Source organism: Gopherus evgoodei, chromosome 13, assembly GCF_007399415.2.
Source record: "Gopherus evgoodei ecotype Sinaloan lineage chromosome 13, rGopEvg1_v1.p, whole genome shotgun sequence".
Lineage (NCBI taxonomy): Eukaryota > Metazoa > Chordata > Testudines > Testudinidae > Gopherus > Gopherus evgoodei.
Window position 1 is genome coordinate 24491975 of NC_044334.1, and position 27384 is coordinate 24519358.

General features: G+C 48.1%; 1 protein-coding gene across 6 annotated transcripts in view; it reads left to right on the plus strand.

Annotated features, from left to right (window-relative positions):
- Positions 1-27384, plus strand: part of NOS1 (nitric oxide synthase 1) — a 147549-nt gene that overhangs the window by 68361 nt on the left and 51804 nt on the right. For all 6 annotated transcript variants that reach the window (XM_030582994.1, XM_030582996.1, XM_030582997.1 and 3 more), the window contains exons 2-3: positions 9674-10925; positions 22686-22815. In XM_030582994.1, coding sequence (XP_030438854.1) covers positions 10192-10925; positions 22686-22815 — 864 coding nt within the window. In that variant the 5' untranslated portion in view covers positions 9674-10191. The remainder of the gene's footprint in view (positions 1-9673; positions 10926-22685; positions 22816-27384) is intronic.

A 27384-nucleotide genomic window follows, 5' to 3' on the forward strand; every position in this document is an offset into this window, starting at 1 on the left:
ATGTGTGTAGTGGGAGGGCTGAGAGCCATTGAACCAAACTGTAAACCCTGCACATGACGGAAACCACTTCCAGCCAGGGGGTGCAGCAGCCCCCCTAGTTCCAGCCCCCCGTCCCATTGGCAGCAACTCTCTAGGCAGCTGCTGCCCTCCTGTCGCTAGCAATAGCAGGCAGCCTCCCTCCTGTGGCAGAGTGAGGGGTGATGAGACGCTCTGGATACAAAAGGCTGCGAGGGAGAGGCAGAGACTATTGACCTGAGATTGCTATGAGACCCCTCTCTCCCTTCCGTTCTCAGCCTGCTTTTTGTCGCACTCTGGGCACAGCCAGTGTGTAAGAGGCTCGAAAGCAAAAGACTTTCTCTCTTCATCTTTGCTTAAATGGTTGCTGAACGGAAGAGCTGGGAGACTCTCCAAACCCGGCCTCATTCCCCTCCTGCCTTTCCCTGGCTAGGTCTCCTTGATGCATGTTCATGAACTGAGCACTTGTTCACAGTGGAGTACGGGGAGGAAAAGGATCCTGGGACGGGAAGGGAAGCTACCTAGTGCTGGGTGCGCTGCCCCTGGTTCTGATCAGGACTTAGAATAGTGGAAGTGAAATCGGGCTCTGGGTTGGGAGCAGGGGAGAGAGACAGATGGACCAACAGGGAGGGAGAAGTTGAGAAATGGCCTTGGTACCATACGGTACCAGCCACAAACCCTGCTGTATCACTGCTCCTTTGGATAGCTACGATGGTATCTTCTGTCCTAGTTGTGTGTGATGGGCACAGTGGAGGGGAGGTGGCGTTAGTCTGTCTAGCGTCCCATCTCTGCTACACAGGGGCAGGGGATGCTGCAGAGAGAACCATGGGGGATATTGGAGGATAAAACCTATGTCCCAAATGCAGCAGTTGACCCCACAGCTGTCAGGGCCAGATCCGCATCACCTGGTCCCGAAGTACAGGGCAAGTGCCAGCCTCAGACAACAAAATGGTTAGAATAACCCGAGGACACGGTGTGTCTCAAGTACCCCACAAGGGGGGAGGGTCTCAGAAGCCAGCTCCAGCCAGAGCCCAAGTGTCTACACTGGAGCCCCACAGCCTGAGCCCCGAGAGCCCAAGTCAGCTGAGCTGGGCCAGCTGCCAGCGTTTAACTGCAGTGTAGACATGCCCCTAGTGACTTGAATGACCTGACCCCACAATAGGCAGGTTATGCTGCATTTGAATGGCTTGTCCCGAACTGCTATCCCCACCACCAAAGATGAGGCATTTATGAAAGATGTGTTCTGAGACCTCCCCACCCCTCCACTCATTGCACGTGTGGCTTCATTTGGTCCCAGGGAAGGGCTGTGCTCACACAACACTCTCAGGCTGCGCGGCTCAGGAGCTTGTCTCCAGCTGGAGTGGGTGAAGATCTGCCCTAGGATGGGCCAAGCCTTACCTGGACTCCAGGCACTCCCCTGGGGTCCCAGAAGGGGTGAGGCAGCTTGGAGTTTCGGCCCAGAGTGTGCAGCGCACATTGGTTTTCCTCCTTTCACACTCAAAGGAAAGGCAGCGAAGGCCCTCAAGTGAAATGAAAATGATTTTGCCCTGGAAGATTCCTCACTCCAGCTGCTCGGCAGCGTATCCCGCCTGTGTTCTAGAGGAGTGCTGGTTAGTCTCTCTGGTGGTTCTGCAGTTCTGTGCATGGAGATGGAGTGCCGGAAGCCGAGCCTGCTTCATGCTGCAGGGGAAGAGCTGCTGGTGCCTCCCTCAGAAATATTCCCCCTCTTGGGCTGGGATCTATCGGTCTGGGCCCTTAGGTGTGTGCCCACCCCATCATGGTGTAATCGCAAGCCCTGGGGTGGGGGTGCTGCAGAAAGGAGTGGGGAACCTCTTGATTTCTTTCCCCTCTGAAACCAAGGAAGGAGGCAGTGCCACTGGGCAAACAGACTTCCTCTACGGGCGCTTTGTTGGGACCATTTGTACGTTGTCCCTGAAATGTATCCTGGGACTGTGGGGCCTACGAGATTCAAAGGAGACTAGAGAGTTAGGTGCCCAGCTCTGATTGGATGTCAACAGGTTTGGGGTGCCTAACTCCCTTTGGCACCTTTGAACAGCCCAGCCCAAGAGTAACGAGCAGTGTTGTGTTGGAAATCAGGGTGGGAAGGTGAAGATCATGGGGGTCTCCTCCCCTGGGAATTAACTTACACAGACACCTGCTGTTCGATGCAATTTGGCTCATTTTAAATGCAAAATAATGTTCTTTGCCAGTATTTTGCTGAGCCCCTGAGTAAGCTGGCCCTGGCAGGGAGGGCGTATTGCTGTCTCCCGAGTCAGGGTCACTCCATCAGAGAAACGGCTCCAACCCTGTCCTTCATGCTGGTGGTGGAGTGTGAGCAATGTTAACCCTTTGCACACATCGCTGCAGCGTGTGACGGAGCTGCACCGCAGAGCCAGGGGGGTTAAATCTCTCAGCATAGGATGGGCTCCAGAAAGTGGATCCTCAATACTCGAGTGGATTATTCTTTATTCTTTTGCCCTCTTATTTGTTTGGGCTGAATTGCAAATCACTCTGCCTTCCAAAGAGCTCACTTTGTATCAGTGTCGGAGAGAATGAGCTAATGCTGAGCGCCTGCTGCACATGCAAGCCAGGACTCTGCTCCTGGGAGCTCCTGTTCTTCGCCTTGGGGTCTGGCAGGGACTCGGCTCCCTCCTGCCTTGCTGGGATGCTGCTCCCATGCTGGCAGGTTTCCCCTAGGCCAGGATGTGGCCCCTGAGGTCCTGCTCGTATTGTTGCAGCAAGGTCCCCCTGGCCCGCTGGAGGGAGGGGGCACTTCCCCTGCGTACGGAGTGAAGTTTATTCCAACTGTTACTATGATTGTTTTTCTCTGGAATGCATGAGAATTACTTGAATCCAGCCAACCGGCTGCTGTTTGGCAAGCTGCCTGCTCTTTCCTTTGTGCACTAGAGCAGCTGAGTGAGAACTGGCTTTCGGGAGTTAAAATCCAGAATGTGCATGGTTTGGGGGATCTGAGACCGTTTACTTTGGCATGCAAATCCTTCTATTCCAAGCACAAACAGTAGGCCACATGTGAAGCAACCGGTCCTGCCTTGAAGGAGCTCTTTAATATTCAGATTCCAGTTGCAACTAAAAGAAACTATGTCAGGACTTGGGAACAGAGAGGATAATTTTCAAAAGCATTTAAGTGACTTAGGAAGCTAAGTCCTATTTTTAAATCTAGCTTAGGCTGTAGGCGCTAAGGGCTAGTCAACACGATGCAGCAATGCACACTAGAGAGGTGTGAATTCTGCAGCTTACCAATGTCTTGCACAATAAAGGGTCCACGCAGACTCTAGTGTTGCTTCAGCAGTATCGTGTTAATACGCAATAGGAACTTTTAGTGCATGCCAACAGGACCTAGTAGGGCCAGTTAGTGTGCAGCACGTGGGTGCGCTTTCGAATTCACACCCTGTCATAGTATCTTTCCCCACTCTGAACCTTAGAGTCCAAAAGTTGGGGTACCAGCATGAATTCCTCTAAGCTTAATTACCAGCTTAGATCTGATAAGCTGCCACCAATCAGGAATTCCAGTGCCTGATACACTCTGGTCCCCCCAAAACCTTCCCTGGGGACCCCCAAGACCCAGACCCCCTGGATCTTAACACAAGGAAAGTAAACCCCTTTTCTCACCGTTGCCTTTCCCAGCCTTCCCCTCCCTGGGTTACCCTGGAAGATTACTGTGATTCAAACTCCTTGAATCACAACTCAGAGAAATTAGATCTCCTGGAGAGAGAGACAGATTCACGCTCTGTGAATCTAAAACAAAGGGATTCCCCCTTCTCCTTTCTTCCTCCCAGATCTTTCGTGCCCTGGGTACACGAGGAGATCACCGTGATTCAAACTCCTTGAATCACAAAACAGAGAAATCAGGTGGGTCCCCCCTCCCTTCTCCTTCCCTGTTAAGTACAGACTCAATTCCCTTGAGCCTCAACAAGGGGAAAAATCAGACAGGTCTTAAAAGCAAAACTTTTAATAAAAGAAGAAAGAATAAAGAAAATCACTGTAAATTCAAGATGGAATATTACAGGGTCTTTCAGCTTATAGAAACTGGAGAAAAAGCCTCCTCCAGCAGAGATACAATTTAAAATACTTCCAGCCAAATACACTTTAGACCTCTACCAGCCAGATACACATTTGCAAATAAAGAAAAACAATTAAAAAGACTAAACCGCCTTTCTACCTTTGTACTTACTAAATTTGAACAGAAGATTAGAGAGCCTGTAGGTACTTGTGGTCACTCTCAGAGTCCAGAGAGAACAAAGCCAAACCCAAAAAACACAAAGAAAGGCTTCCCTCCACCGAGATTTGAAAGTATCTTGTCTCCTGATTGGTCCCCTGGTCAGGTGTTTGGTTCCCTGTTTGTTAACCCTTTACAGGGAAAAGAGACATTAACCCTTAACTATCTGTTTATGACACACCCCTCCAGTGTGTATTGCTGCACCATGTAGACCAGGGGTCAGCAACTCTCGGCACACGGCCCATCAGGGTAATCCGCTGGGGGCCGCGAGACATTTTGTTTACGCAGACTGTCTGCAGGCATGGCTCCTGCAGCTCCCAGTGGCTGCGGTTCACTGTTCCCAGCCAATGGGAGCTGTAGGAAGCGGCGCGGGCCGCAGGGACGTGCTGACCGCTGCTTCCTGCAGCTCCCATTGGCTGGGAATGGTGAACTGCGGCCACTGGGAGCTGCGGGGGCCATGCCTGCGGGCAGTCAAAGTAAACAAAATGTCTCATGGCCCCCAGTGGATTACCCCGATGGGCCACTTGCAGAGGGTTGCCGACTCCTGGTGTAGACAAAGCCCAAGTCTCACTGAGGGTATGTCTACACTGCAGTTCGACTGGGTGTAGTCCCCAGCGTGAGCAGACTAACACAGGCTGTCTCTGCTTGAGCTAGCATGGCCAAAATAGCAGTGTGGCCATGGCATGGGCAGCAGCTCCAGCCAGGATCTCAGGTGGGGTTGTGCTTGGGTGGTTAGCCCATGCCTGAGCCACTGACCATCCTCCTATTTTTAGTGGGCTAGCTTGAGCAGAGCTACCACTTGTAGGTCTACCCAAGCTGGGAATTACACCACCAGTTACGGTGTAGACACAGCCTGAAAAGCAAAGGCACATAGGAGCCTAAGTCACTTAGGCGTTTTTGAAAATGTTACCCACCGGCTTTGGGTTTGTCAGGAGCTGAGATTGAGAAACTCACTGCATCTCCACCCTGGGTGATTTTCCATTAGGTGAAGTAGTTTGTTTTGGAATCGTTCCCTGAGAATTGAATTTCAGGGGATGGGAGTTGGGGGGGATTCTTGGACTGCCTCTTCAAGTTGGCATCTCATGCAGGAACACTTTTGATTTGTAGTAAAGTGAAGGAGGAGATGAATTTGGACCAGGTGATGATACCCTTGCGCCACAGATAGTCCCATTGCCTGCAGCGGGACTAGCCAAGAAGTAAGGTGCTATTCAGGGTGAATATGTTAATGTGGAAACCTGTCCCTTAATTCAGGGGCTCTCAGCCTTTCCAGACTACTGTACCCCTTTCAGGAGTCTGACTGGCCTTGCACACCGCCAAGTTTCACCTCACTTCAAAACGACTAGCTTACAAAATCAGACATAAAAATACAAAAGTATCAAAGCACACTCTTACTGAAAAATTGCTGACTTTTAAATTTTGACCATATAATTATAAAATAAATCAATTGCAATACAAATATTGTACTTACATTTCAGTGCATAGTATAGAAAGCAGTATAAACAAGTCCCTGAATGAAATGTTAGTTTGTACTGACTTTGCTGGTGCTTTTTCTGTAGCCTGTTGTAAAACTAGGCAAATATCTAGATGAGTTGATGTACCCCCGGAAGACCTCTGTGCACCCCAGGGTATGTGTACCACTGGTTGAGAACCACTGCCGTAACTCTCTCTCCCGTTAAGGTTGTTATATGATTTTTCACTTTTTCTCCTTGTCCTTCGGTGCAGGCTCGGTGTTCAGATGGAAAGGAGCGGGGATTAGATGTTTGGCTGCAGGTGCGTGTTCTCTCTGCGTGCCGTACTGCCTTTAGTCAGACAGCCTGTACACCAGGCTCCAACTGAACTGCCCAATAAATACACCGACTTCGTTTTTAGCGAAGGAACTTGGTTAGGTTTGTTGCCGACGAAGCACGGTGCTAATGCCCTGGCACAATGGTTATAGGTACACTGACACATGTGTGCTTGTGGCAGTGGACCGGCTCAGGCACTGGTGGGACTTTCCGCTGTTCCCTCGGCCAGACAAAGATACCCCCTTCGAGGCTTTATTTTATACATTAGTACAAATGAGTTATGTACTGCCCCTCTGACATAGTCAGTTACCACCCATCACCTTGTACATTTGTATTTATTACACTGTCATCCTGACCTTATCTCTAGGATGGGTCAGCATGTTCCTGTTATCTGTGGGGAATGTGCTGGTATCGAGGTGTTCTGCTACCACCCTTCTGGAATATATCTGCATGAGTGCTCTGTGCCTAGCACCAAGGGTTGCCAAGCCTCCAGGATTGTCCTGGAGTCTCCAGGAATTCAAGATTAATCTTTCATAAAAGATTATGTCATTTGATGAACCCTACAGGAATTCATCCAGCCACCGTTGGCAACCCTACTAACACCTCTTAGGAATGTGATTTTTTGCAATATTAGCCCCATTCTTGCCAGATTCTGTGAGCAGGGCCTGCCTCTACTCACAACCTGACTTTGCTTTATATTAGCAAAGCTTTGACCACTACTTTAGCCTAGGCCTCAGGCCTCATACCAGGCCTTTGCTACAAGGGCTTATGTCTCATGCTCTCTTCCTACTACATTCCCTCATTTTTTGTCTTTTTATGGGGTGGACGTTCACCCATCGTCCTGGAAAAGCAGAATGCATGGACTGAAGATGACCCAGTGGGCTAAACACTGGTACGTGGTCATCTTACTTTACCATTTACACATTCATGCCCCATCTGTTCTTTGGTTTGCACATTTGTTTGCACGACTGATGGACAGATTTTATTTTCCAATTATGTGTTGTTTTTTGTGGGGGACCTGGGAATGTTAGGTCCAGGACTTTGACTGAGGAATGTAGTTTTATAGTTGCTATGGTATTGTGGTTTGGCCCAGATAGCTACACACTCCTATTAGGGCATTTACAGTTACCACTTCTCTTATTATTATTGGTAGTAAGCTGAGTGCTTTGAAATACTGGGATAGGTATTATAACTGTGTGTTTTACAGTGCTATGAATATGAGAAGTAAAAGAAATGTGGAGTATTGGCATTACAAATGAGGCCTTTCCATATACAATTGCGTAATTGGTTGCTACACAGTACTGTCCATTCATGTTATAGTTTACCCTTCCCAGGAGCGCTGCCAGCTTTTTTGTCACCCTAGGCGGCAGAAGGTCCCATCCCCTAAATGCTGCCCCCAACAGAGGCGGCGGAAGGTCTCGCCCCCGAAATGCCACCCCTGACAGAGGCAGCGGAAGGTCCTGCCACCGCAGTCACCACCCTCCAAATGTGAGCGCCCTAGGCAACCTCCTAGGTCACCTAATGGGTTGCGCTGGCCCTGACCCTATCTGCTAGCTGTTACCCTTTGGGTAAGCTTTACTGGGCAGGAAACAAGAACGGCTACGTTCTCTGTTCCATTGCTTGCATGGCTTCGTGATACACCAGTAGTTGACGTAGATTCACTTGTTTTTTATGGATGCTGTTTTTTAGATAACCTAGTGAATGGACAGTAACCGATTTGTTAAACATTGTGTGCCAGGGTTTAGTATTGGTACCCAGACACTGAACAAGATTGTTTTGAATAACAGGTGCCTTACTTAGGATATGTTGTTACTGACCTCAAAGTGTGACTGGTACTACCAGGGAATTTTTTTACCCAATTTGAAGTTACTGTGGAACGTAATTTTTTTTTAACCAATTTGGGTTTTATTTATTTTTTTGCCTTCATATTGTTTGCTGCCATTTATTTGTTGACTTTTTTTTTTACTTGTGTATTGGTTAAACAGTTTAGCAATGTTATGCACATTGTAAATGTTGTACAACAATAATACAGTTGCTTTTACACAGTAGCCAAATTTAAATTAAATGACAGTTAACCTGGTTCAGCTAGTGGTTTTTAACTGATTGCCAACTTATTTGTTCATATATGGTAGAATGAGGTGCAGTTGACCAGTTGTTTATTTATACTTTGCTTTTCTTTTCTTGATGCGTGGGGGTTTCTTTACTGTGTATTGATATCTTCTGATGTCTTTGGGTTGTGATATTTTTTGAGAGGGGGGTTGGTCTGTGGGATGCAACCCTAAACAGCTTAAGTGAGTTAACATCATAAAGTTCTGTGTTTGTTTTACATTTTTCTTGTTTTTAGTAACACACATTTAATACACTTATTAACGTAGTGTGTTTACAATGCAATAGGGACCAAGCTTTTTATAACACAAGCTATACTTTTGCAATTGTTGTATAGATATTCATTTTTCACTTGAGGTGCATTACAGATCTTTTATGTTCTAAATATAGTGTTTAACTGCTCAAATTGATGCTGACATTTTTTTATGAGGAGGTGTATTGCTTTCCCCTGCTGAGCTTTGTTTTAGCAAAAGAGGTAATGGTAGAATTTTTACCCACTCTTTTTAGAGTTAATTTGTTTTTGATACCAATTTCACTTTTGTTAACTGTTTAGAGGCACAAACGTTAACCACTACTTTCCTTGAACATAACTTAAAAGAGAATAAAAATGAAATCAACATGAATTTTAAATACATGTTTATGCAAATATTTTGAGGGTATTAAACTTTGATGACGCTTGGTTGTGTTTGGGAGACAAAGGTGGAAGCCTGTTGAAATTGTTTGGTTAGCTTTTTTTAACATTTTTGCTATGATGTTGTTATGACGATATATTTAATAAGATGCAAACAAGTTTATAAAAACCCAGATAAGAAATTGACATTTTGCTAATGTTGAGGTTTCCCTTACATTTTTTTTTGTTTGTTTGAATAAAAAACCTATAATTGAGTTGCTCCTGGGGCCAGGTCTGCACTACACACTTACACTGATATAACTAAGGGATAAATCCACACCCCTGAGCACCACAATTATACCAACCTAACCCCCAGCATAGACAGCACAGGGCTTCTCCTGCCAACATAACCACTGCCTCTCACGGAGGTGGATTAATGTAGTTAATCCACTACACAAATGGGAGAAGCTGCGGCATTTTACATGTCGACCTGCCCTCGGTCGTCTCTGCCAGGCAGACTTTGGCTCGTGAAGATGCTTTGAAGAACAGCGGCCAGAGCCTTTGCTGGTGTAAATCAATGTGGCTCCATAGAGTTCAGTGGAATTATGCTGATTTACACCAATCAAAGAATTGGCCCCAAATTTTCCTTCCCGGGACTTTATTCCGCATCTGCTCTAGTTAAGGTGGAAGAACTAGACAGTGGGAGAGTTTGCAGAGGGACAGACGAAATATAGCTTGGGATGATTTCAGGGTACAGCCAGGTTTTGAAACACAGCTCCAGAGAGGATACCTGTGCTGAATGTGTTGTATCGGGGTGTCTAAGCCATTCAGATCTCTATGGGGCCCATACTTAGCTCTGTCCATGCTCATGTCTTTCTCTCTGTCTCTTTTTTCTTTTTTTTTTCAAATCTCCCTTTACAGACAGAGAAGCTCATGATTCATTCAGAGCCTAAAAACTAGTCTGTGGAGATGTCTATGAAGTGAGCCAGTTTCCAAGCACAAGATCAAGGGATGGTTCGAGGCCTGTCGTGTCTCCTCTCTAATCTTTTGTCCCTGTGACCCTCTTCAGCAGAGAGATGCTTAGTTCTGTGCCTGCTCCTGCCAGCCCAGCCTTCTGTTGGTGACATGCTCTTGCTGTCCCAGTGAAGGTTACCTGGGCTGCTGTCGTCATTACCTTACAAAAGAGAGAGAGAGAGGAGGGAGGAATGAATGACTGAAATTATGCTGGCAAAGACAGAGCTGGAACTGATGTGCAACGACTGATGCTCTGCAGATTTTGCAACAAGGCAAGTCATTCCAGAGCCAGCAAGTTCCTCCTTGCAAGCAGAGATAAGCTGTGCTCTCTTCTCAGCTGCTAATTTCTCTGCTCAACGGTGGGCTAGTCTGTGCTCAGTGGGTCTAGAGGGCTTGGGCTGCAGGCTAGAAGACCAAGGGCTACAATGGAAGAGAATTTGTTCAGTGTGCAGCAGATACAGCCCAATGTCATTTCGGTGAGACTCTTCAAGCGCAAGGTTGGGGGTCTCGGGTTCCTGGTGAAGGAACGTGTTAACAAGCCCCCGGTAATCATCTCCGACCTGATCCGAGGAGGGGCAGCTGAGCAAAGCGGGCTCATCCAGGCTGGGGACATTATCCTGGCAGTCAATGGCCGGCCCCTGGTGGACATGAACTATGAGAGTGCCCTGGAGATCCTGAGGAGCATCGCCTCAGAGACCTATGTGGTTCTGATCCTGAGAGGTCCCGAGGGCTTCACCACTCATCTGGAGACCACCTTTGCCGGTGATGGGATGCCAAAGACTGTTAGAATAACCAGACCTTTGTGCCCAATTGCCAAAGCAGTCGACTTGTCCAGTCCTAGCATTCATGGCAGAGATCTGCAGCAGGGAGTAGACCCTACCATGGGCTTGGGTAGTTCAGCATGGGCTAGAGAGAACGGACAGGAAGCAGAGTCCCTTGTGCATGTCAATGGTGTGGTTACCAGCACCAAAGGTGAGGACTCTTTGAAGGGAAAGGACAATGCCAATGCCAATCCTTGCCTGAACGGTGGGGTCGAAAACAATGAGTTGCTAAAAGAAATAGAGCCAGTCCTGAAACTCCTAAAGAGCAGCACTAAGGAATTCAATGGAGACGCGCCAACCAAGGTGGAGACAAGAGATATAGAAGTCCAGGTGGACTGGTAAGTACCTACAAACATTTTTTACCCTTGGTATCGGTTATGGCGACACAAGTCAGATGGGTTTGGTGGGGTCAGGTTAGAGCCTTCTCCAGGTCACAGACCTATTGCCCACTAAGGCATGATGGTCAGGAGAGAGAATGACAGCTAGAAAGGGAAAAGAAAGAAAATGTGAGGGGGGAAATGGAGGTAAGAGGAGGACAGATGCATGGGGGAGAAAACAAGAAGCGGGCAGGAAGCATGGGAGAACAGAAAGGGGAGAACAAGGAGACTGGAAGAGGACAAAGGGACAGGAAAATAAAATTTCACAGACACCAGAGCTAGCAGTGTGGTCTACCAGATTGGGCACTGGACAGTTATATGGCACACATGGCTTCTTTTCCTGGTTCTGCCACTGACATGCTGCATGACCTTAAGCAGAGTTCGGTGCCTCGGTTTCCCCATCTGTAAAAAGAAGCCAACGATATTGGCTCTCCTAATACAGCACTTTGAATTTTGTTCATAAAAGATGCCATATAAGAGCTAAATCTTGTATTATTACAACCCAAACCTTCCAGAAGGGAAGCTCAGCTCGCTGTAAATGATGCTTCTAACAGCCACCATATTTCAAAATGCTCTAGGCCTGTTCTGCCACCCAGCCCCAGCAGTTAAGCATCCAATCCTGCTCCCACGGAAAGCAGTGGGAGTTCATCCACAGATTTCAGTGAGAACAGGTTTGGATCCTAGATGTGCAGCTCTGCTTCTCTATTTTTACACAAGCAGGAGAAATGCTATAAGCCGAGAGTCTTTAAAGTGCCCCCGAGAGCTTGAAAAACGACATTTCGCTAGAATGTAATTGAGGACCTGCGTAATTCCCCCCCTGTGTTTTTAATTGTTGTTAATTGTTCTGGAGTTTGTGCGCTCACAGGAGCAGGCTCCTTCCCAATTAGCTTGCTCCTCCTGGCCATTTATTAGCAGTGATGCATTGCCGTTTCCTAGTCCCTTTCCCCAAGAATCTCAAAGCATTTTACAAACATCTTGGGTACATCTGCATAGCAAAAACAGCCCCAAAGCAGTGAGTCTGAGCCTGGGTCAACTGACTCTAACTCAAGGGGCTTGCGCTCTGGGGCTAAAAATAGCTGTGTAGAAATTCCTGCTCAGGCTGGAGCCTGGGCTCTGAAACCTAGTCACGAGAGCGGATGTCAGAGCCCTGATGCCTACAAATGCTACACTGCCAAATGTCTACACTGCTATTTTTAGCCTGGTAGCATGAGCCTGATCAGTTGACCTGTGCTCTGATACTCACTGCCACTGGGTGTTTTTTGCCGATTGAATATACTGTGAGTCTGCCAGCCCCCTTGTGAGGTGATGGGTGTTAATTTACAGTTGGGGAAACTGAGGCACAGAGCAGTGAAGGCCAATGTTTTCAGAAGTGGGTCACTGATTTTGGCAATCTCCGTGTTTGGGGACATAGCTTGAAATGCTGGCAGGCCCGATTTTCAGAAGTCCTGAGCATTCTAAATTCTAGCTGTAGTTAGTGGGATGTGCAAGGGCTCCACACCCCTGAAAAGGAAGTTGTGGGTGTCTCAGGTTGCACACTCAAAAATAGAGAGATGCAAAACCAGCGGTTGCTTTTGGAAACCTGTTGACCTAAGGGAGTCACCAGCATCACAGAGAAAGTCAGTGGCAGAATCAGCAGCAGTGGAACCCAGGAATCTTGACCTCTATATGCCTACGAGACCTGCTGGCCATCAGTCTCTCTATGTCCGTCCCTCCTTTGTTCGCCACGGTGACATCGCAGCAACTTCTGTGGAATGTACTGTGATGTCACAAAGACTCACTGTGATATTGCTGAAGAGGTAGGGAAGGCTGATTGTAGAGGAGACAGCCCCTGAGGATAAACCCTTTGACTGGCTTGCTATGCTAGGAAGGCAAAAAGTCGGGGTGAATCCAGCACTTATATGGGAGTTGGCTGGTGAATTACTCTAAATTTGAGCAGCGAAGAGTCCTTTGGCACCTTATAGACTAACAGACGTATTGGAGCGTGAGCTTTTGTGGGTGAATACCCACTTCGTCACTTGAAAGTTTGCAAGGGTTGGGAGCTGGGCAGTGGAGGGGGAAGAGACAAAAGGTACTGGAAAGCCATACAGCTGAAAGGAGCCTATCCTTTTAATAGTATCTAAAGGAAGTTGAAAATTTTCTGTAAAAATTGTTTAAGGAAAACTGTGGCTTTGAAACATTTGAGAACAGTAGCCAGGGCTGCCGGGGGGGTGGGGGTGGGGGGAGAGGCAAGTGGGGCAGTTTGCCCCAGGCCCTGGTCCCTGCAGGGGCCCCACGAGCCCTGACCTAGTGGCAGTCCTGGTCTTCGATGGCATTTTGGTAGCAGGGAGCCCTTCAGTCACTCCGGGTCTTTGGTGGCATTTTGGCAGCTGGGGGGCCCTTCAGTGCTGCTGAAGACACGGAGTGACTAAAGAGCCCCCCTGGCACCAAAATGCCACCAAAGACCCGGACCGCTGCTGTGTGAGTACAAGCGCCACAGCTCCCCCGCTTTGCCCCAGGCCCCCGGAATCCTCTGGGCGGCCCTGATGGTAGCAGCTTTCTGTGGTAAATGTCAACTTTTTGACAAAACACTAACCTGAAACCAAACAATATTTCTACCTGGAAATGCCGCCATGGCGCCTCCTGGGAGTTATAGCTTGGCTGCCTCATGCCTCTGTTCTCCTCTCCGTCTAGGTTCACTAGCTCAAGTACCTGACTTATTTTCTGCAAAAAAGAGTCCAACCAACTCTAATAAACTCCACGATAAAACGTGCATGTTTTTTTAAAATGCTGAATCAGTAGGTTTCATGCAGAATCATGGTGAGGGAAGGTGAATGGCTTCAACGCTCCGGCTTATGACGAGAGGCCAAAGAGCAGAGAGAGCCGCCTCATACTTTATTCCCGAGGGTCCTGGGCCTGTGAAATGCTGAGCCCCACCTACAACAACGCACTGAGAATCCTCAGCTCTCATTGAAGTCACTAGGAGCTGAGGGTTCTCCAGTCCTAGCTCCTCAGTGGAATCTGTCCTAAGCAGCTATCCCAAGAACCAGCAAGAATTAGTGGCCTTGAAGAAGGTAGTGTTTAACTACACCTTAAAGAGCACACCAGTATCCTTGGGGAAGCTTTAAAGTGGCCTCTGGAGAGAAACTCTGGCCCAGGCTTCACTCAGAGGCTAATATAAGGCTGATAGGGAGCATGAAGCCCTGTAAGAATGACAAGGGCAGTGGCATAATTCACTGCATTGTGGGTAAAATACTGGGGCGCGGTGACGCTAGTGGTTTTAGACAGACATAGAAGAGTAGAAACTCTGCAGGGAAACCAGCAGAGAGCAACTCTGTGCATCAAAGGGTGTTGTCACCCTCGAGAGAGACGTGGGAAAGTCACCTCAGTCCCTACCCACCACTACCCGGGGCTGAAAATGATCAGCTCATTTCCTGTGCTATCTGCTCAGTTTGAAACAGGGCTGGTGCATTGGGGAGGCCTGATCGTACGGAGAGAGACACTGGGACAAGCCCAGAAAGCCCAGGGAGACTGGACAGCAGGATAACTATGGATTCTGCAGTGGCAGACACCATTGAGATGCCTAAAAAACAAGTAACCCTAAGAAGAATTAGACAGTGGTTAGGTGCAGCTGTGACACCTTGGGCTGTGACCTCTTCAGATCTTATAGACTAGGCCAGCTGGGCCTAGTCAGAGTGGGAATGGGAGATCTCCAGGTGAATCCCAATTATTGCAGGTGCTGATGTTTGCCCTTTCGTCCGAGGTCAGTACTGAACATACGTCTCCATATGGCGTTAAGGATGTTAAACAGGCCGTCTTTTGGATAAGAGCTAAAGCTGAGGTGCTGACTACTCAGGGTCACTAAAGGTCTGGTGGTACATTGGGTACGTCTATATTACCTGCCGGATCGGCAGGTAGTGTTCGATGTATCGGGGATCGATTTAGCGCGTCTCGTCTGGACACGATAAATCGATCTGCTAATCGACACCCGTAGTCCACCTCGGCAGGAGGAGTAAGAGCAGTCGATGGGGGCACCGCGGCAGTCGACTCGCCGCTGTGAGGGTGGTCAGGTAAGTTGAACTAAGATACTTCGACTTCAGCTACGCGAATAGCGTAGCTTAGTTGCGTATCTTAGTTCAAACCCCCACCCCACCCCACTAGTGTAGCCCGGGTGTTAGTCTCAGCTAGAATATAGTGTGAGTAACTGTGTTCTGCCTACTTAATTCCCCCCCTGCCTTTGTAACTGAGGGCGTGTTGTTCTCTTCCTGAACCATTGTGTAACATTGCACATGTTGTTAAGAGGCTGCTGCGTGGCCCAGAGATAGCGGTAGTTCAGGATAAAGCCTGTTCCCTTTTGCAGAGCTTTGGGGATTCTTTGGAAGAAAAAGAATGGTGCAAATATGGAGTTTATTAATAATGGGTCAAGCAGTGAGGGTCTTTCTCAGGACAGTCTCCCTCTGAATTCAGTGAATGTTTTTCCTGAGTAAAAGGTGAGTAAGAACCTCAGGGTTTTGACCCACTACTACAATATCCTATGTAAGTGTAATACCGAACGACCCTGGTCATCAGCAAGCGGGATTGAACCTGGGACCTCTGAAGCTAAATACATGAGCCTCTAGTGCATGAGCTAAAAGGTGCATGGCCCTTAGCTAAGGCTGTAGAGGAGACTCATTAATGTTTCCCTAAGTGATCTCGGTGCCACTAGATGGGCCTGAACACCACGCCCAGGAGGTGTGTGGGTTACATAAAGGATACAAGAAATCACCAAGACTGCATCTGGCAGGAGGTGGCTAAATTGCAAGCTTCCTTGGTCTGTATTCACCTGGGAAGATGCCTCAGATATTAGATGCCATCCATCCACTGCTGTTTTCTGGATACATGCTCGCCCTGTGGACTTGCTGTCTGTCCTCGGGGGGGGGGGGGGGGGGCACTATAATCACAGCTGAGTGTGCGCTGTTCGGGGCAAACCAGTTGTCATGGAGTTAATATAAAAATTTACCCTGGAAGTGGGGAGAAAGGTCTGATGAGAAGCAACCTCTCATCTAACAGGGTCTCGGCAGGCTACAGCGTAGAAATCAAGCACAATTCATTCATTGCCAGCTAACCTTGTTCTATTTTTGACCCTCAGCTGGAGGAGAATTGTCACATCCCATTTCCTTTCATGTTGCCGGCATTTATATTGTTTAACCCTCTGGGTTGTTTTTTTTTCCTTTTTCCTCTAGGGCCCGTTCCTTAGCTAGATAGAAACATGGCAGTTTTAGGTAGCAAGGGACTAAAGAACAGTAATGCCACAGTAAGATGTAGACAGGTGTGGAGGATGGAAGTTGTTTCACAAAGGAACTGGAAATCTGACTTCATTCTGTACCCGAATGAAACCCAACATTTTTTAAATTCTCCGTGAAGGAAAATTCTGGAAAAAAGTATTCATTTGGGGGCAATCAAAACGTTCAGATTTTGACATTTTGGTTTTGTATTATGACATACATAATATTATAAACACTTTTTAAAAAAAAATTAAAAACAAAAAATAGAAACACTTCTTTCTGGAAGCGTTGAAACAGGACTTTTGAGGTCAGAATGGCTTTTCTGGTTTTCCTCTAAAACTAAAATCCAGTATAAGTTACCCACGTTAGTAAAGTGTTTCGATTTTGAATCTGACAGAGTGTGGATCGGTTGAAGTTTCACCTACCAGCCCTAAAAAGGCAGACTGCTTAGGACTAGTCTGACAGGATCCTGTTGTGTTTTTTCCCTGAGCAGTTACATTTGTTTTTGTGCCTTGAATTCCATCTATTCAAATGACTGACCTGCTTTATACTTGAGAAACCCACTTGATCAGGGGTAGCCAAAATCCTGTACGTGGGTCCATATGGCCTCATACATGCTGCAGTGTGGGTTGTCCGCTTCAGTGCAGATGTTCTGCCAGCAGGCAGTGTTCCAGCCAGGCTGCTGTGCCGGAGAAGGGAGCATTGCATGCTGGGGGTCTATCCAGCTGCAGCTCTGTGTCAATGACTTCAGTGTGCTGTCTGATGTGTTTAAGGTACTCCGTGCTGTCTCCTGCAAGCTGGAAGGTCATGTGCTCTAGTGATATAGGTGAGTGATCAGGAGACCTGGGTTCTATTCCAGATTCTGCTATTGATTCACCAAGTGGCTTTGGACAAATCACTTGACCTCTTGGTGCCTCAGTTTCCCCATTAATTAGGTCCTGTTTATAGAGTTCTTTCAAATGATAAAACTCTCTATAAAATACTTCATAGCAGCATCGTTAAATCACCAGGGAGGGGAAAATTGGAGCACCCCCTGATTTAGTGTCATGTGGCTGAGCTGGGGCTCAATTTACCTCCCAGGAACCTCCAGTTGCTCTTACTGAGGTCCATGGCAAAGCTCTTCTTTACTTAATGGAGTCCAGGCTTTAGCCATGGGGCTGATGCAGCTCATGATGATTCACTGACCAAAAATAAGGGACACTTGAGAATATACAAGGTCCCGGTTCCCTGGGAAACAGCACAGGAATACATCACCTGAGCATACAGAACTCTTAGGATCCTACGGGAAGTGAAGAGGGTAACCAAAGGCAGGGCATGTTGAACCATTGCCTATAAAGAGAAGAGCAGATGTGGGCAGCCATTGCTACTGCTCATGACAGCCGGTGTTTGTTCTGCTCGCAGTCTGATGCCTGAGCTGCTGAGTGGAAAATGTACAGCCGGTAGGTCACCAGGCACCAGTATTGATATGGAACATACTGATCACATGAATGAAAATAGAATTTAGTGTAGTAACCCTAGCCCAAGTTTAAGGCAGGTGGAAGTGCTGATAGGAGGCCACAAGATCACCGCACCCTGCAACTCATGTTCCAGCAGGGCTGAGCATATCTTTATTGGACGTCCCCACAGGAAAAACGAGTTTGACTGATGCCCAAGGAGAATTTCTCTTTTGATGCGGGGGTGTGACTCCTTTGTTTTGTTTGTTCTGCCCCTTGAAGTCTCCAAGGACTCCTCTCTCTATAAAGGAGACTGAGTCTCTCTCTCTCTCTCTCTCTCTCTCTCAGCCCTTTCACAGAGACCCTTCTTTTGTCCTTTCTTGTTTGCTGACTTGTTCAATCTATAATAAGACATGCATGCTGACCATTATCTTCTGGTTGCTCTTTGTGTATTGCAAACCCAGCTGGGGAGAACATTCTGTGATGCAGTTTCTGAACCTTGCCAAACCCTGACCGATGACAATGGGAGTTTTGTGCCAGTAAAGGCTTTAGGGTTTGGCCCGATGTCTGTATTCCTCTAACACCCTCTGTAGTGAAGAGCATGTTCAGAACCTATTCAGTACCTTTAACAAACCCCTATTACAAAGACACGGCTCCAACTGCTAAGCGCAGCCACCACAGTTCCTTATTTGTTAATCCAAAATCTTAGCATAATTCCTCAGATGCCTCATCTCCTCCTCAGGGCACGGGATCCACTTATTGTTCCGCACGATGTTCTCCTTAGGGAGGCTTTTGTTCTTTGCATTCATATATTTAAAATGCTCCTTTATCGCTTAGGAAGCTGTTCTCACTTGGATCATTTGTGATCCCTGGGTTTTAGCTGCAAGAGTAGCCCCAGCATGCGGGCCTTGTTCCATCTTGGGGAACTACCCCCTGTCTCTTTACATGCCCTGTTCAGTTCTAGTTGGATGTGATGTTCTCCATGTCTTCCCCGAGACTACTGCAGAATGCTGCTGTGTGCTGCTCCCTGCCAGCCCCATGGGCGGTTGCGTTTTATTGCTATGTGCAGCATGGGTTTACCTCTTTCTGTTGGTGTGTAAAATGCTTTGAGATCCTTCGGCCTGACTGTATAGAAAAGCATGTTGTTACTTCTGATCTCTGACATTGGTTTGATCCTAGGTAATGGAGAAAAAAGATGGGTAGTTGATTCTTCAGCATTGCAGACCATAAACTGCTACCTGGCGTAGCTGGTTGTGACTGGAGCAGAGGGTGGCAGCTTCTTCTCAGCCTGAAATATTCCTCACAGCAGGAAATGCTACCTGAGAATGTGGAAAACCCAGAGAGAGAGTGAAGGAGAATCACTTACAAACTACCTTGTGGCCCATATTATTGATGGTGGTGAGTGATTCTGCTGGAGGAAGGCTGACGGCAGTGCCCTAGGGCAAAGTGAGATGGGAAAAGAAACCTATTTCTCTTGCATAGTAGAGAAGAACATTCTCTCTTTTTCCTTCTCATGCACACAGAGCTCTCTTCCCAGCTCATACTGGCACAGACACCTATAGCCAACATATGCTTTTCACGCACTGGGACAAGGGCTGCATTCTGCCCATTGCCAACAGCATCCTAGCCTTCTGGTTACTGCACTAGGTGTTGCTTACGGCATCGGTGCAAAACATTAGACTTCCAAGCTCTTATTGGTTCATCCAAATGAGCTGCCAGGAATCCAAGCAATCAGTTCTCTCTCTTGTCAATGCAAAGGAAGTTCAAGAACACCTACTGCCAAGCAAACTCAGTAGACCAAATAGGTGAATGGACTGGCACTCAGAAGATCTGGGGTGAAATCCTGATACTAGTGAAGTCAATGGCAAAACTCCCCTTGACTTCAGTGGGGCAGCTTTTCAGCGCTAGGTTGTATCCACAGCTCTGCAACTGATGTGCTGTGTGCCTTTAGGCAAGTGCCTTGACTTTCCCTGTGCCTCTGTTTCCCCTCCCACACTCCTGAGCGACATAGTTCTACTGAAGGAAGTATATAGTGTAGACCTGGCCTAGGTGTCCATACAGTACCTAGTTCAATGGGGTCCCAGTTCCGGCTGGGACCTCATTGGTGCAACCCAGAGCTGCCTAGCAAGGGATGGAGGACAAAAGGAGCAGTTTTCCCCAGAGGCAACAAATTGAATTTGAGGGAAGGGCAGCCTGGCCAAACCTGAGTTGCGCTGCAATCCCGTGCACCAGGTTGCAATGCCCAGCCCTGCAAGGACAGGAGGTGCCACTGCAGAGTGAATACCAGGCATGCTTACTGCCCAGTGCCCCTCTTCCCCCAGGCCTCCCCTCTAATTGGTTTCCTGATTTCAGTGGGGAGTATTCTTTTTAAAATCCTTACTTTCCATAGTAGTCATTTGGAAAGGCTGGGAGCCCTCAGTTTCAGATTTTTCCCTAGGTCCCCCAAATCCTCTGTGTGGTCTTGGTGCAACAGAAATACAAATAAAAAATAATAGCAGCCTTGGAGGCATCAATGGGAATAATAGGTCTTGACTGTGCTAATGAATGGAGGTTAAAAGGACCTATGATCCAGTGATTAGGGGCACTAGCCTAGGACTCAAAAGATGTTCTGGGTTCAATTCCTGGCTCAGCTTGACTTCCTGTGTGACCTTGGATAAGCCACTTAGCCTCCTTGTGCCTCAGTTTTCCATCTGTACAATGGGGATAACAACCTGGCCCTGCCTCACGGGGGTATTGTGAAGGTAAATACACTCACACTTGGGAGAGTGTTCGGATATTACAGTAATGGGGGGCCATATAGCTACCAAAGCTCAGTCCCTGCTCTGAAGAGTTGCTGTATTCTGTTCCTGTGATGTCAGCTCTTGTGTACAGCCCCAGAGGGGTTTGTGACATGCACAGTAGATAAACTGTGCCTCAGAAGCAGAGCCCCAGCCTGGCGGGCAGGAGTGGGGACAACACAGTGCAGAATGTTCACAGTGTTTGATGCATGCGTTATTCTGCGTGTAGCACATAGGCATTATTTTACAGTCGTCTTTGACTTTGAATGGACCAGATTAATGGTGAGTGAGGTTCTGTATTTAATCTGATCAAAACCCTTTCACATGTGCATAAAAGCCAAGTTAGCAAAAGAACAATTTCCTCCTGGTAGAGGTGACAGATGGGAATTTCAATTAAAAATCCAACCCCTGTTGGGTTTGAATTCTGTTGGAGATATAAAGTAGAGGCTTTCACCTCAAGGCTACCCGGTGTTTAGAATATATCCCCGGGAAGTGGTGTAACATCTTGGGTGCTGAAGGGCTCAACTTCATTCCATAAATGAACTAGAAACTTCTGGAGTGGTTGGAATAAAACCGAATACTGTTTTACCTCATTTATACCAAAAGCCATGTGCATGGGGAAAACCTCCTGACAGTTAATTTGCTGTGGGCGTTTCCCTTCTTTTTAAGGTACGAGTGGCTTCGTGATCAGGGCACCTATTCAAATTAGGTTTTGAGCACCACGTTCCTGATTTGAGGCCTGATCCCAACCCCCTAAAGTCAATGGGAAGGCTCTCACTGACTGCAGTAGGCTTTGGATGAGGCCCCAGGTTTGCAACAGGAATCGTTTTTCATCGCTCGATGTCAGGGGAATAAAGATCAGACCTACACAGAAAGAAAGGAATTGCCAGAGCGGATTAGAACAACGGCCCATTTAGTCCAGTCGTTTACAAAATCCTAACAGTGGGCAACTAAATCATAGCATTCTTATGGAAGAAGTGTCTTCCCAACCCTGGGCTGTAAACAGCTGGGTTATGTCCTAAATTATGAGAGCTGATGTCATTTACACATTTTTACCCTAGCTGGTTTGACTGGATTATATTCTCATAACTCATATAAATAGCTAAGTCCTCCTTATCTTTGTTTTAGTATTCGTATTGCAGTAGCACTTAGACACCGTATTGGAGCCTACTAAATAATTATCCTCAAGGATATCTTGTGGTGGTAAGTTCCACAAGTCAATTCTGCATGGGGTGGGGGGCGTGTTAAACAAAGCCAATATTTCTTTGTGTCACTCTTAAATTAAGTCTGATCCAGCATGGGTAACAATTGCAATATTGTTGTTTTTTTCTTGCAGTACTTGTCTCTTAGCACATTAATCCTCCAGTCTTGGAAACATAAGTAATTTTACATGTGTGAGTAGTCTCTCTTCAGTGGAATTCCCTGTGTAAAGTTACTTACATGCACAAGTGTCTGCAAGATCAGGCTCTCAAAGCATCAAACAATCTCCCTGAGAGCCACATCAGTTTGTTCCTTCCCACTTACATTCCACTTAAGCAACAAGTTCCCCCCTCCCCAACAAAGCTATTATAGAATAACCACCATCAGCCCTATATTCTGTCCCCTTTCCTTCCAATCCTGTTTGTAAACTAGGGCCCCTAATTTGTTTTGATGCATTTATATATTAAGAGCACTTCAAATATGCTCTTTGTTCTTATTCCATGGGACAGCATGGGGCAGATGGCATTGTGTATAACTCAAATGCACTCTGGCTAAAGGTTCTCCACTCTTTATTGGGTCCTGCGGTGGCTGGTGTTGGGAGTGGTAGCACGCTGCATAGCGAGTGATAGGGTTAGGAATATGTCTTCCCTGGAGTGCAAAGGTGTAAGATGGATGATTATCACTTCCCTACCTTGGCCCAGTGAGGACTTCGGCTTCCTGCCAGTTTTAGGAATTGGGATTTTTTACATTGTGAAACTCCCATTGCTTGTTGTTGAGCTAACACAGGGTGATCCTTTGCCAGTGTGGGGAGTTTCCAATTCTTCCCCTCAACCCCGCCCCTTCAAACTCTTGCAAGTTTTCAATCCTGTGGGAAGCTGCCCAGAGCCAGTCCTGTATCCAAGCAATTGGCAGAGGGTAGCAGCTGCCTGCTGGCAACACACCGGCTTGAGTTCATCCCCCATGCAGTAGGCAGGGAGGTTTTTCTCTACGGCTGAGCAATCTGGGAGGTCTGATGGGGAACAAGCTGTGTGTGGCTCTGGGAACGAAATGATTAATATTCCCCATCCTCAGTTTCAGGGAAGTGGACAAGTCCCAGAAACTCGTGCCAGCCGGGATGGAAAATGACCGAGTTTTCAATGACCTGTGGGAGAAGAGTGACATGCCCGTCGTCCTGAACAACCCCTACTCGGAAAAGGAGCAGGTAGGCGCTGGTGTCTTGTGGGGTGATTAGTAGGGGTGGGAGCTGGTGTAGAAGCATAAGATTGGCTGCAATCTGCTTGTAATGGCTGCTCCGTGTGGGAAGGGAGCACATGCAGGGACTGATCCTGCTCCCTCAAAGGCCATCGATGTCCATGGGAGACAAGGAGCTCAGCACGTTGTAGGGTGGGGCATGGGGTGTGCCCTAAGACAGGCTGCTGCTGCCCTAAGAGCAGTGGCCTTTTACAGCTCAGCTGACAGTGGCCAGTGCAAGTCTCCTTTCTCTTAGAGCCACAGTCACGCGCGATCTGGCTCATGGGCATAAGGTAGCATTGGAGGAGGTCACTGAAGCCTGAATCGCTCCTTTGGGTTGGGTTCCCGTAGGAGCAGCATTTACCATGCCCGAGGGTGCAATGCTCAAGCCCTTCTCTGAGCTCATGACAGCACTGGCCCAATCTCAATTGTGTGGCCCAGTTACTCCAGAGCAGGGGTGGTCAACCTGAACCTGAGCAGAAGCCAGAATTTACCAATGTACATTGCCAAAGAGCCACAGTAATACGTCAGCAGCCCCCCATCAGCTCCCGCCCCCACTCCCAGCACCTCCAGCCCACCGGCAGCCCCACCAACCAGCGCTGCCCCTTCCCTCCCCATCAGCTGTTTCGTGGGGTGCAGGAGGCTTTGAGGGGGAGGGGGAGGAGCAAGGGCATGGCAGGCTCAGGGGAGGGGGCGGGAAGGGGTGGAGTGGGGGCAGGGCCTGTGGCAGAGCCGGGGGTTGAGCAGTGAACATCCCCCGGCACATTGGAAAGTTGGTGCCTGTAGCTCCAGCCCCGGAGTCGGTGCCTATACAAGGAGCCGCATGTTAACTTCTGAAGAGCCGCATGTGGCTCCAGAGCCACTGTTTGGCCACCCCTGCTCCAGAGCAACCCCATTGGTTGTAATGGGATCACGTGTACAGCTGTGAGCTGAGTCTGGCCCGTTCAGTCCAGAAGCCATGCAGCTGGTGGGATCCTATTGCTGACGGCAGGGCTGCAGCTTGCGCTGGGTCTGAGTCTCTGTAGAACTTTCCCCTCGGCGTGCAGAGCATAGGTGGCAGAACAGCGTCCAGTCCAGTCCTCAGCAAAGCTGAGGGTCCCCCGCGGTTCCCATCAGTGGCCAGAGTGGGCCATGAAAAGAAAGCAGAATGAGATGGCTTGTTCTTAACAACAGACATCTTGCGGGCAAAGCCCTCAGTGGTGGTAAGCGTGTTTCTCATTGCATTCATATAATTTGAAGTGGCCCTTCAGATAGTATTTACGTCGTGCTTGTCATCTTCTAGCACTTTGCAAACATTCCTTGCTTCTCACACCCCTTTGCCAGATGGGTATTAGCCTCATGTCTGCAGAGTGGACAGAGGGGGAAAGTGATTTTCCCCCACTTCGGTGGAATTGCACCAGGGATAAAGTAGTATGTGGAATTTCTTCTGGACTTGTTGGGCCAAATGCAATTCTGAGATGGGACCAGTGTCAGAGGCAGGGCTAGAACTTGGCAGTTCCTGGCACCCAGCCCTGTGCTCAGACTATCCCATTCCCATGGCTCCCCCCCGCTGTAATTCTCGGTAGGCCATGCGGCGGAGAACACTTTCCAAATGGAAAAACAGATGAACATTCAAATGAAGAGGTCCAGGAAGACCAGTATTGCCTCTGCTCAGCTCAGTCACTTCCTGAAACAAACTTCCTACCCCTTCCCGGCCAGGAGCCATTGGCAGGGCAGGAACATTTTGATGGAGTTTAAGGCTATTTTTCTTTAGCATTTTAAGGCTATTTTTCTTTCGTTCCTATATTGATCAGCTCCTGCCCTCTGGGCTGGTGTTAGACCACTCTCGCCAGCCTGAGTCTTATTAATCTTTTATAGCCATTATTTATATTCCAGTAGTGCCAGTCAGGATCAGGCCCCTGTGTGTGCTGATCAGGATCGGGGCCTCACCATGCTAGGGGCTGTACCAACAAGTAGGGTGACATTGTCCCTGCTCCAAAACATTCACAGTACAAGAGAAGATACCAAACCACTGTGATCGTCACGGTCCTTCCACCGAGCCATGATCCGGCACTGGGCGGTAACGCGACTTGCTACTGTCACATGGGGATTCTGCAGCCGAGTTAGGAACATAACTCAGAGGTCTGGACTCCTAGTCCTGTGCCCTAACTACTAGATAATTCTTTCTAAAATAGCCTTGTTCTGTGCTGCTCCGTACTACCCAGGGTCTCCATCACTTGGTGCACTCCCTGCTCATTGAGAAGTGACTAAGATGCAGGGGTACTTGGTACCTTGTGGAGAGCTTAACTCTCCACTGAGCCCTTGGCATACTTCATGAAGTGACGCAGTGCAGGCAGGCATCATGGTGGACAATGATTTAGAAGTGTGGTATCCAAGGCCGCCGGAGGTGGGGAGGCGCAAGTGGGGCAATTTGCCCCAGGCCCTGGATACCACACTTCTAAATCATTGTCCACCATGATGCCTGCCTGCACTGCGTCACTTCATGAAGTATGCCAAGGGCTCAGTGGAGAGTTAAGCTCTCCACAAGGTACCAAGTACCCCTGCATCTTAGTTACTTCTCAATGAGCAGGGAGTGCACCAAGTGATGGAGGCCCTGGGTAGTCATCAGGCCCCACGAGAATATAGTATTCTATAGTATTGCAACTTGTTTTTAATGGAAGGGGCCCCCAAAATTGCTTTGCCCCAGGCCCTCTGAATCCTCTGGGTGGCCCTGGGGTATCTCCTTGTGCCTCCAGGAAATAAGAGGCCCCAGGAGACCTTTCTAAACATCTCAACCCGTTCCTGGAGTTTAAACCTCTCCAGGATGGGGGACACCTGCCAAAAATTGCTCTGTCACATCTGCTATGATCTTTCTAAGGGCAAGATCCACTGTCAAGTCCCTAAATAAAGATTTTTAAAAATAGACTGTGAGGGCTTTTAAATGTTTGTTTATACAAAAAACACTCCAGCACACAATCTAGGAGGGCGCGCACACAGGAAATACAGCTCTTACCCAAGATTCAGACCGAGGAAAGCCAGACAGTTCAGAGTAAAGTCTGAAAATCTGTCCTTATCTCCCCCAAATGCAGCCCCATATTGCAGATGATCTGGTTCTCATAACAGCGTAGCTGATCTTGCCATATGGGCTGTAATATTTAGGCACCAGGAGGTGAGTCCAAGCACCACGACACACCTCACTCGGTTGCCAGAGTGACTTCCTGTTTCAACCTGACTCTTTCTGCTTAGTTATCAGTGGGTGCTGTGACTCCTCTTCCAGCCAAGCTCAGGTTACTGATTTGGTCCTTTCCCCTGTGCCTGGCAGCGCAGTCTTTCTGTTTTCTTTGCTAAGCTCCTTGCCTGGGTCTGTGACTATAAGCACTTTATAACCTTCTGTGTTCAGAGCTTAATTTCTCTCCATGTTAGCGCTGCTACAATCCCCAGCCTTAAGCTGCTATTAAACTCATTTTTTTTCCACTAGATGTGCAAGCTTCTCTTTTATCCTTCTTATCCCTATCGTTAGACATCCTCCTCCACTAGCAGGTTTGGTCTCTCCATACGCCTCTTCTCGCCCCCCCTCCCCGCTACAGCCAGACTTAGGACTTCTGCTGAGTCATTCAAGGCTGGCCGGTGTGGGTTCAGGGCTGGGAGGGCTTGCTTCTGAAGGCGTACATTGCAGCTGGTGACAGCAGCTGACTCAGCACGCGCTGCTCAACTCGCCACCAATATAGGTTCATTGGGGCCTAAAAGAGGATCAGTTAACAAGTGGAGGGCTAATTAGAGGGGGAAGCAACCCCAGCCCCAGGAATTAGAACAAGAGCTCCAATTGTCTACTCTGCCCTAGAATTGCTGCTCCTTGGGCCACTCTGAAATGCCCTCTGCACTAGGGCCATCTGCAGAGTGGAGAGGGGAAAGACAGAAGCTACAGTAGAGGCCCTCTTGTGCCGGGGGTATTCCCTGGCTGTGGAGTTCCTGTACCTGCACTACGGCCCTGATGTGCCATCACAAAGGGATAAACTCCCCTGTTTTTCCCACATCCTCACGCAAACCAAACGCTCAGGGGGCTGGAGTGCATTCTCACATCCATATGTAATAACCGCAGAAGGATTGCTAATCTGCACACTCAGTACTTATGATAACATGCTCTGTTGTAAAAAGTCTTTTGCATAATGCATGTGTGCCCCTGACTGCTACATTAATCTCTCCATTTGTCCCATGCCTGAGTCGCTAATTTCACTGCTACCCAATTAAAACATAAAAGGCGCTAATATCACCCCCCTGAGAACCTCGGATAAGGTTTGGTTTCAAGCACGCAAGCCAATGAGGCTGAGTGGAGAAGCAAAAAGCACTTTGCATTTTTCTACTGGTTATCAGTTTCTTTCCTGTTGCACTGCACACAGTTGCCAAGCCAAGCGAGAGAGCCTCTCTTGGGTGCTCTGTCCCAAGCCATTAGAGGACACATCCTTCCTTGTTCAGCGCGACGTAATGTACCGACCGCTATGCCTACCTTCATGCCTCCAGCTTCCATCCCGGGCACGTCACACGATCCATTGCCTACAGCCAA